Consider the following 12,228-nt stretch of genomic DNA (forward strand, 5'->3'; position numbering starts at 1 on the left):
ATATATATATATATATATATATTCAGAGGTCTAAATAGGAAATATTGAATATAAATATATTTAATAATTTTTTCATTTCAAATTCTATAATAGTAAATTCTAATTAAAATCCTATTTTTAGCTCATGTATATATTGTATTATTATATAATATATGTAAATAATACGAATATATAAAAATTATATTCTATTATAAGTAATGGTATATCTAATATAAAAAGTAAACAATAAAAATAAACTCTGTTCTATAAACGATGAACTCGGAAACCGAAAACCATGAAAAATAATTTTTCTTTTCTATAATATAAGGGTTTTATTATATTATATATAATACGAGCATGTATATTTATGTTGTGCTGATTAATATATTTTTTCCCTTATTTTTTTAATAGAATATATAAAAAAATATAATTACAGTTCTTAAATTTAATTCTGTAATCGTACGTAATATGTTAAATATGAATATCTATATTTTTATTTATTAAATTTATAATGTAACAATTGTCAATATACTTTAATATATTACTATTACGTTCATGCTTTTCATAAATGTTATTATTGCATTTTGCATAAGAATACTTCATAATTTAAACATAATTTAGGAAAATATATTAAAAAAACCTTAGGAAATGTTAATTATAATTATATCATTATATATCCAATTTTTTCTGATAATTATTATTATTACTTCGCTATAAAAAAAAGGTTTTTCAATTTGATTTTATTTTATGAGCACATTATGAACTTATTAACTGTTATTGTGTTTAATAGGATTAACATATTCATTCATAACCTATTTTATACTTATCACACAATTTTTTTTGAGTCATTTCGTATGATTCCTTCTGTTTACTATAATATTTTTTTTCTTTCCAAAAAAAAAAGAAACTTTTTATCATCTTTCCCTTTGGTTGTATATATATAAAAATAAGAGATATAGAGAAAACAAATGCAAAATAATGTATTTTTATGAATACTTTATTAATTTCACATAAATGTTTAATAATCATCGTTAACATATATGAAATACAACATATATATATTAAATTATATTTATTTTAAACCTTATATAAAATGAATATCATTATTAACACTGCGAATGTTATAACAACCGTGGTTGCAAATAACCTTATTACTGTCGATCTATTTGTGTCTATATTTTTCTCTACTTCAATAGCTATGGATGCTTCTTTGGTCTTTGGTACTGCTCTATCTTTGTTTTGTAAATGTAAAACAGTGGGATCTATTATTTCCTCAGATTCTGTTCTTTCTACTCTGCTCAACATATTGTTTGCGGCTCTCTCTGTAATCTCACATATATTGGATTCTATAACTTCTAGGTTCAAATCAAAACTACTGCATTTATTACAACTATTGAAATCAATCGTAAATTTTTGTAGTACAGGACTTAAATTAATGCGTTTTTCATTTCGACTTATACATAAAAGCTTTTTGTAAGTCTCATTACATTTTGTACACCAATCGTCTGTCTGATCGCCATTACATATATAATCCAAATTCTTATATAATTCATCCAGATTTTTCATTACATTAAATGTCTTTTCATCAATTCCGTTAATGTATCCTTTACATACATCAGGTATTTTCCAGCTTCCATTAGTAACTTTTTTTATCATTTCATTATAACATTCATCTACACTATCACAATTAAGATTAAAATTTTCTTTTAGCTCATGTATTTTGTAGTTGAAGTACATGCAATATATATTTCTATTTTCTTCATATTGATTTATATAATTCAAATATATACAAAGCTCCATGCAACTTAAATTAAAATGTTTCCCCTGAATTGTTAATTTTTCTATATTTTCGCAAAAATTCTTACATGCCTGCAACGCAACATTGCCTGAAAGGCTACTAGTAGAATGTACACTAGCATCCTTATAAGTATTTCGACACTGTTGAAACATACTAATATCAATCTATAAACGAAAGTTATGATATATGTAGTAATATAAGATGATAATTTTATTAAAATAATCTATTCTTTATTTGCAAATATAGAAATAATTATAAATTATTTATGGTAAATTATAATTTAATTAATAAAAGCATACACCATTCACAGGACTACTATCTACCATTTTTGAATATAGGTGTAAAATAATTACAAAAATATATTTCTTGTATTTTTTATGAATATAACTAAGACTTTGTAATATTACAATCTTATGCAAAGCTTATTAATATATGTATATATATAATTATTACTGTAATTTTTTAATTCATATTTTAATAAAATTAATCTTATATAATAAAAAAGGAAAGTATACATTGATTTCATAAAAAAAAAGTACTACATTACATGAATATATGAAAAGTAACATACATTAGTGATATTTAAATTTATTAATAATTGTAAATAATATAATATGCGTATATAAAAAAAATATGTACATGTTTTTTAAATGTGGAAAATATATTATTTGTATAAAAGTACGAAAATATTGTAAAAATATTATATAATATAAAATTCAATTAGAGAATATTTATACTTTAATATATAATATCATTTATAAATTATATATATAATTGTTATTGTATCATATATATATATTTTAATTTCATAGTTAATGCCAATATCATGCAAGTTTCATAATGTACATTTTTCATTTGTTCCTATTGAAACATCAAATCTTTTTATCTAACATGAATATAATTAATAAGAATATATATATATTTTACCTGAATTTAATGCATTTAAGACAAATAAAAATATTGAGTGGTATGTGATTCAATTATTATTATATTATATAATGCATTTTAATAAAATATAAATATTTATTGTTTTTGTTTTTAATATATTTATTATGCTTATTTAATTTTATATTATGTAATTTTTCTCTTTAGATCCATATCTACTTAGCATCTATTGTAATAATGTAATAATAATTTATATGTAAATATAAAATAATATCGTTATTATAATTATATATTTTATAAATTTACAATACAAATAATTAAATTGATATATCATTTTCAGTCGCAGAAAAAAATAAGTGCTTAATTTAATAATAGCATAATGCTTATTAAACGTTATTTTTTTGTAATAAAAATTTATTCATTTTTCTCATAATTCTTTGAATATTATAACACATTTATTTCACTTGTTATTTTTTTATTTTTGACATAACCCTATAATATATATATAAGTTACATTTTTATTTAATATTCCATATTTCATGCTACGAATTTAATGTAAAATAATTCATATAGAATTTATTTCATCGATCATATATATGTGCATGTTAGTCTTAATATTTATATTGCACATTTTATTAATAATATAAAAAGTTAAATTTATGTTAAGTAATCTTTATTTCTCTTAAATTATTTTATTGAATTTCAGTATTACCTAATGTCCCCTGTTCATTCTATATATAGATAAACCAATGAAGCATATTAATCTTAAATAGAACATAACTAATTTAAATATAAACATTTTGTTTCGAAAAAAATATATTTCATTATTAAAAAATTATTAACAACATAAGTAAATAGTTATAGGGATTAAATACGCAATAACTATGTTTTAAATAATTTATAAATATATAAGATTTGTGTATTGCAATTTAATTATAATTTGTTCCATTTTATGATAAATGGACATTATATATATTATAGTATAAAATTATTTGTTATACTCAATATTTACTTTAGTATTATTAATATGGTACTCATTGGAACTTTGACATCAAAAAAGTAGTGTTCTACTTATCATTAAAATTATTACTAATGAATATATATTAAATTCATAAAAATCACCAAAATTCAATTTAAACAATAATTTCATTTTTATCTTGGATGAATTATTTATATCGATAGAATTCATATATAGAGGAATTTATTTTTTGAAAAATTCTATATAATAATTATTAAGAATTATAAAAATATGCACTCATTTGTGTAAAATTTTATTTTATTTCAAAGACATATTTCTCAATATAGATTTACTAAACAAAGAGAAAATATATGTATATACCTAAAGTAATAATCAAAATCCAATTTATATATATACAGATGTATTCAAAATAAAATAAAACATGAATATAATATAAATCATGCTTATTATATATTTTCCTAATAAATAGTATTATTTATTATAATATTTTTTAAATTCATAAATATTTTGATTACTGTTATTTTAAAATTATATATTATACTCTTCAGAATACTTATAATTTGATAAAAAATGTAAATATATATTTTATTATAATAAAGCATTAAAAAACAGCGAACAATATTATGAAGGATTTCACAAATCTATATGTATACTTAGAAGTGTTTTTTTGTTGTTATTATATTATAATATTTTTCTATAGTTTATTTAGCTAAATAAACTATAGAAAAATATATAATTTGATATATTTGCTCCTTATATTAATCGTAATCTAAAAAACATTAAGCTATAATAAAAATTATTGATACATTCGATATAAGATTTATGCATGCTTAAATACATATAAATATACAAAAAATAGTTCACTAGTACACTATTTATATTAATTAAGGTTTAGTATATTAACAAGAGAATATCCTATTATGAGAAAGCCTTATAGACTCATTACTTATATGATAACTTTAGGAGAATTAATTTCTAAAATATACATATTAATAATATTTATTTATAAAACATTAATTTTATATTAATACCAGGTGCCTCGTCATGTTAATTTTGTCTTGATTTTTGATTAAAATTTTTTTATACGTAAAAATTTAAGGTAATTTTGGAACAAGTTAAATTTGTTCATGATATTATAACCAATATTGTTGTATTTAACAAACATTACAATTTGATCTAATGATATAAGTAATGTTAATTATGGTATTATTTATATATTATATTTATTTTCTAATATTTCCAATAATAAATTGCAATAAAGCTCAGAAATACGACCTTCATTGTAATCCACATTATTCATTAGTAACTGTTCAGTTATATAATTTCCTATAAGAAATATATATAATATTTTTATAATCATAAATTGATTCACTCTACAAAGGATGTCTATATTTTTTATGGACGCTATTATAGGATATTATACTGAAGTAGTTTTATTATCATAGCACATATATTGTTTATAAAATTATTTATAACATAAAAAATTTCCTTATTCACTGATATATTAACTTAACTTATAATATAAGTACATATAAAATTCTACAAACAATAGTAGCGGCATAGTTACAATTATTATAAGATATGCATTCATTTCATTGAAAAATAAAATCAAAAAAAATGTTATACCATCTAAAATTTCCTGATGGACTACATAATATTTAAAATATGTAACATTTATATGTTTTCATCTAAATTTTTTTGTATATTATGTTTTTCAGTAATTCAAATAACTTGAACACTTCGAAAATTATATAGAAATATATAATATAAATTATGTAAATTTATTCAAATGTATATAAATTATTAATATTAATTGAAGTATTTATTTTTATAAAAATAGAACAAATATAATAATTTCTATTTTAGTCTCCAAGAAAACTAATGTAGTCTAAATTATTTTATCATGTATAATGTAATTAATAGGTTCAATTATTCGAAGAATTATCTATGTATTGTAACCAAAAAAGATTTACTAAATATTATTTTATATAGACATTTAAATTAATAAAGGAGATTTTTTTAATGAATTAATTGAATAGTTCATTTAACAGATGTTATATTCCATTTAGTTAATATATATCTGAAGTTCTTATACATAAAATAAATAAATTGGAGAAATATTTTACTTATATAACGATAGATTAAAAGAGGTGTATTTTTTTAGTAGAATAACACAGTTTACTTATAATATTATAAATATGTTCCTTTTAATAATACTAATAAACACATGTATTCAAACAAATAGTTCTGTTTAAAATGTAATTTATTTATTTTTCTCTGCTTAATTAATAGATTTATAGATAATCATCCAAAGGACACCTTAAATTTGTACATAAAATTATAAATAACTTTTATATAATTCATAATATTGTGTTATATTCATAAAAGAATGCTATTTAATAGGTTAATGAATCCTTATGAATTCAATAATTATGCTGTTTAATATACATACTTATTTCTAAACATATTACTAAATAAGATATTCAATATTACTACTCTACTATAATGAATATTTACTAAACATGTTAGAATAAACTTTATTTTCATTTTTTCTACCAATAATTATAAATATAAATTGTTGCATAAACTATTCATATATTCTGATAATCCATGAAGTAATATATTTAAATTTTTTGACGCTGAATTATATACGTCCTTTGAATATGCTAAGAAAAATGATATGTTAAAATATACCAACGTTTTATACATTTATGTTAGACACATTGTAATTATCAGGAAATCAATTAATGCATTCAATGATTTACATAATTTTTTCCTTATCATTTTAATTGTATTGTTTATAAATAATTCAAATGGAATTAAGTGCCATTGCAAAAATATATCGAATATTTTTAAAAAGAAAAATATTTCTAATAAAATAATTTGATAAAATTATTATATATCAACGGTAGACTTAAACAAAAATATATAATTTCACTATAATTCATAAATAAATTAAGAGACAGTAATGGTAATATAACTATAAATTGAGCAAAAAATTATGCTCATATTATCTCAAACATCAGGTGATAATATTTTTGTGTAATTATTTTTAGTAAATCTTATCATATGGTATTTATAATGGTTCTAAAATTTTATAACTCACTAAACAAATCCTTACATATGCCTTTAGGTCATTCATTTATATTGTTTATAAAAATAAATATAATATAATTATAGATTAATGAAAATCATATATATGATTTATTCAAAAATTTTTTCTAAATTTAAGTGGAGAAGGGATATATGAATAACACTTTTTATGGAATATTTATACATTACCTAAATCATCAGAATTAAAAGAAACTTCGACACCGATTTTATAAAAATTTATATCATTTTAACTCCTATATTTTAGAATCATTACTAAAATCCAATTATGAACAAGATTTAAATCAGTATCTACTTGTGCTTATTTATTGTTATGGATTTAATATTATATAAATAATGCACAACTCTTTTATAATGTAAGCGTTGTATCATTCGTTATTATATTCATGCTTTACAGTATATTTTATAACTTCTTAATATATACCACTAAACATAATAAAATTGTGACTAATTCACTTATCTAATACATCATTGAATTTATAAGATAAATATATAAATTTTCCCGCACACAAAATTAATCATTCAAGACATTTTAAAAATATATAACCCTTAGTTACCTCTATTTAATGTTTATACACTATTTTTACCATGGTAACTACTAGATGTGTTTCGTTTTTATACCATTTTCTCTATACATTCCTGTTCGTATGAGGTTAGAATTTAGAAGATACCATTTATAACCCATATATACAAACAATAATGCATAAATAATAAAAATAATTGATGATATGTATTTGTTCAATATATAATTGTATGTTATAATACTTAAAACTTATATTATCATAAAAATAGTTTTATTTTTGTCCTATATCCCTTAAAGGGTCGTTAATGTTAAATGTTATATTTTTGACATTTCATGATTTTATGCATATATCACATCCAACAAACTTTTTCTAACATTATTTATGATGAATTTTTCACAGATTAATATATTAAAAGTTTTCCCTTCTTATTAGCTTCATCACATGGTGGTCCTCAATCCAATAGCATCAATTCGACGTGACACTACTGAATTATGATTTTCTCTGTTTTTATTTTTGCTCAATGCTTATTTTAATTTGAATTTTAAATAATTGAAATTTTCCATAAATTAAATCCCATTTTTCACCAAGTATATTATTGTTTTTCTACTATAAGTTACATTATTTATATTTTTTATACGCCATTTTAATAATATTTATAATTTAATTAATGAGTTTGAAAATTCATCGTGTGATACATATTTATGAATATCTATATTTGTTCCACTATGAGACGCGCTACCATTGCTCTTTATTTAGGTACTTCGTTCTCATTATTCACAGAGTATATATAAAACTTCTGGTTTAATAAACGTCCAATGAGTATTAATTTTAGAACAAAAAAATAATTTTCTATGAAAATATTTGTATGAATATATTATATTTTGTGCATTATTTAATTATCTTGTAAACAATTGAGATACGTTTATATATATATTGACTTCCTATATAACAAACTTCAATCTGTATAATGATAAATTAATTTTTACACTTGTCAATCCAAGAATTTTTATAAATTAATAATTGTGGATCTATAATTATAATAAAAAACAATTTCAAATATATATCAATCAGGCTGAACACTAAAATTAAGAAATATGATATTCATTCAAAATTCAACATTTAAATTTTGTAGTAATATATCAAATATACATATCTATTAAAATATATAATTTTAAGAATAAATTATAATTTTTAATTAAAGATTATTTACATTAATACAAAATCAGTTTTTAATGATTTTGATCATTAATTTTTTATTAACTTTTTTAAAAGAAAAAAGTAGTTTTCCTTTAAAAATGTAGTTGTAAAATAATATAAAATGCATTTTGTATAAATTTTGTTATTTATTGTATATCGTATTTATTTGTTATAAAAATTTATTATGCATATAAAATTTTAATGAAAAGTTAAAATTAAATATGTAATTTATATCAAATAATATTATCTAATAAGATACACGCTAAAATGTTAATAACTCATGTCTAATCATTATACTATTTTATTTATATGATGGCATATATCTAATTTTTTTTTGTTTTTTTTTTTGCACATTAAAATCTAAGGTATTTAATATTTGAATGAGTAGAAATTGAACTTATTTAATGCTTAAAATATAAATATATATATAATAAGTTATAATGTGTAATTTGTTCTATAATTATCTTTAATTAAAATTGGCGCGCAAGTAATATTAATTTTTTTGTGGCTTATGTAATATTGTGTTATTATTCTATTAATATATTATAATAATAGACAAAGTAAATAATAAAATTTAAGTATATAAAAATAATTTAAACATTGTACATAATACATATTGTAACATCACATAAATTTTACGAAAATAGTATTTCACAATAATAAAAAATTACACGTAACATAAATATAAATAAAATATGAAAATATATATCTGTCATATAAAATTATACTTTATTGCTGCATTATACAAAGTGATATGGAGAAATAAACCCTTAATAAATATTATGAGTCAATTCTAAATATATTTATTTTACAATACAGAAATACGTATTCATGTGTACAAATGATATTTTTGTACTTATAATAAAATTGCTATAAACCTAAACTAATCCTGACGAATTACTACTTTAAGGTGTCTTTGTTTTTCCTATATGTTTGATTTTTCTGAAGAGTGTGAAATTGATATATTCAATTAAATACATATTTAGTTATTTAATATATTTTTTTTTTAGCAATATAAATGCAAAAATCCTGGCACATATTATAGCTGATTTCTTATGTAATGTTTCAAAAAGAAATATTGCTGTGATATTAGATAATAGATTTATTATTGTGCTATTTACAACCATTAATTTACGATAGAATGTGAAAAAAAAAAAAAACTGTTTACATAGATATTTCTATACATAAAAAAATATATTCTAATGTAGATATAATTTTAATATAAAAAAGTTAATTAGTTATGTAAAGTAACACAATTTCTGTCTTTAGTGTTATTTTTTGAATTTTTATGAAAATGTATGTTTTATCTGCCTAATTTATTAAGTGTTGAAAAATGTATATTACACACATTCATCTTATTTTGTACATGTATGAGGATTAAAATAAAAATTAGATAATTTTACAATATTCATTCTCTGGCACATTGGACAACATTTAATAGCTTGTGCACAAAACAGAAAGAATAAATTTCGTTGCGCACTTATTTTGTGAAATGTATGAATTGTATAATCATACATTTATTGTTAGAACTTTGTGATGATAATAAGTATTATTAACATAAAATACACAATTTTTTTCCATGTATATATTCTATATTATTGATTTTGTCTTTATGAATGTAATAATTACTCATTTAATATATACAAACTATATTTTTATTGAAATTTATTATATAACATTATCTAAATGAGAAAAAATAATTGATAAAAAATCATTCATGTGAGTGATGAATGTATATACTTCAAACTATACATTATTATATAAGCTAACACGTCTGTTTATAAAATGAATTTTTAATAAGTCTTTTGTTGAATAGCTTATGATTAATAAATTTTAATTGCACTTGTGCAAAATTGATTTAATATATTTCCGTAAATACGTATTATTTATATTATTATTATATGCTCCTATAGAAATATATTGATAAAATGATTATATATAGCACGTTGTTACAACATATTTTTTGAAAAATCATGTCTATTTTTCATATTATTGTTCTATCTTAATATGTAAATGAATTAAGGTTTATTTAACAATAATAGGTTTACTTATATTTTAAGCACAATAATAAATAATATATGTAATTCGATTTTATAAAAATTGAGAATTTACTTATAAATATATGCGTTAACATACAGTTTGTAATTTCATTATATAGATATGACACCACCTGTGCTGGACGTAGAACTTATAAGAAGGCTTGTAAATTGTTTTTTTTATGATTTATGAAATAATCTTATTAATTTTGACTAGTATTAAATTCTGTGTAATGCATTATAACCATAGAATATACATCTATTCATATAAATTATATATATATTTTTTAATTTCAGTATCCCTTTTTAAGGGGAACATGGGAACATTATGAAAATTTCGATACATCTGCTGAGATTACTGTGAAGAACCAAATATACGATAAATTCTGTAAGGAACTTAAAGATTATATTAAACCATATCAAGATAAGTTCTATGATTTATGTTTTAAAGTTGTAAGAAATCTGGGTATATTTTGTAATGATTCCCAAGTTTGCAAGTCTGGCTCAAATCACTGTAATAATTTAAACATCTGGTTATATAATTACAAAAGAAAAAATCATATTCATAGTAATCTTATTAGTTACATTTTCAAACTTATTAAAAATATATCTACTAGAATAGGATATAATAATAATTGTCCTTACTATTCTTACGATACAAATTTTTTTGAACCACTTGTCATTACAGTTATACATATATTTCAGACGAATATAGATGTCATTGTGAAAACTTTGCTTGAGCATGATGATTCATTAAAGTGCTCGTGTCGAGAATTTGTTCATAAAGTGGTAAAACTATATAAAGGTATGAAAGATAAGTATTGCTCTGGGAAGTGGACTGCATATCCTAAAATAAAAGAAAGAACATGTTCATATTTAAATGAATTTAAGATAATATATAATGAATATCTTTATAAGAAAGCTTCCTTAAATGAAATAATACCATCCTTGGAAACGGAACAAGATGAAGTTTTATTCATATGCCAATCGAGTTATGAAAAAAATTTATCATCATTAGTAGATCAAATTCTACCAGTCCCACTCGAAGAAGATGCAGAATTATTCACAATAGAATCAGATGATACACTAATCGAACCACAACAACTCGAACACCCAAATTTAAGTTTATATATAATAAAAATTTTACCCTACACTCTTGCTATATTTGCTGGAATATCTTCCCTTTTGCTGTTATCTTATAAGGTTAATAGACTGCCTTTTGAATTATATTAAAAATAAAGCAAGCAATTTTTTATGCTATGTATTCATAATAAATAAAAAAACGTTTATATAATACTTATACACTAATATATAAAATTAATATGTTTTTTATTAGTTCACCCCAATTCGTAACTTGTTTCGTTCCAGAAAAAGAGCAAAAACAACAAGAAACACTTATAATGAAGATCTGGAAAATGAATCATTTTATCACATGTCTGATAATATGAATATAATTTCATATAATCAGAGATATGACATAACATATGGAAATTTATGAATATAAAAATTCTAATATAACATTAAAAATGTATTTTATTATCACAATAATTATGAATCCTTTTTAAATACTAAGTTATGATTCAAATAAAAACACCCAACTACCAAAATTGTGATATCATGTAAAATATAAAATAATGTCATTATAAGAATTAAACGAACACAATAATAATATTTTTATAAATTCAAATAAAAAATAGAATATAGTAATATATATGTAAT

At 19.9% G+C, this 12,228-nt stretch overlaps 2 protein-coding genes across 2 annotated transcripts; one reads left to right on the forward strand and one right to left on the reverse strand.

The window, feature by feature from the left end:
* Nucleotides 1-450: 450 nt before the first annotated feature.
* On the reverse strand, nucleotides 451-2,103 carry PGO_003990 (variable surface protein; the record flags this gene model as incomplete). The annotated part of the gene is made up of 3 exons (XM_028691400.1): nucleotides 451-576; nucleotides 1,063-1,941; nucleotides 2,077-2,103. The coding sequence occupies 3 exons, from the start codon at nucleotides 2,101-2,103 to the stop codon at nucleotides 451-453; spliced, it is 1,032 nt and encodes a 343-aa protein (XP_028547201.1).
* An 8,530-nt stretch (nucleotides 2,104-10,633) lies between these two features.
* Nucleotides 10,634-12,007, forward strand: PGO_003995 (variable surface protein; the record flags this gene model as incomplete). Its single annotated transcript, XM_028691401.1, has 3 exons — nucleotides 10,634-10,675; nucleotides 10,807-11,712; nucleotides 11,846-12,007. The coding sequence occupies 3 exons, from the start codon at nucleotides 10,634-10,636 to the stop codon at nucleotides 12,005-12,007; spliced, it is 1,110 nt and encodes a 369-aa protein (XP_028547202.1).
* Between the last annotated feature and the right edge of the window lie 221 nt (nucleotides 12,008-12,228).

Source organism: Plasmodium gonderi (assembly GCF_002157705.1).
Source record: "Plasmodium gonderi DNA, contig: Pgo-contig_625, whole genome shotgun sequence".
Taxonomy (NCBI): Eukaryota; Apicomplexa; class Aconoidasida; order Haemosporida; family Plasmodiidae; genus Plasmodium; species Plasmodium gonderi.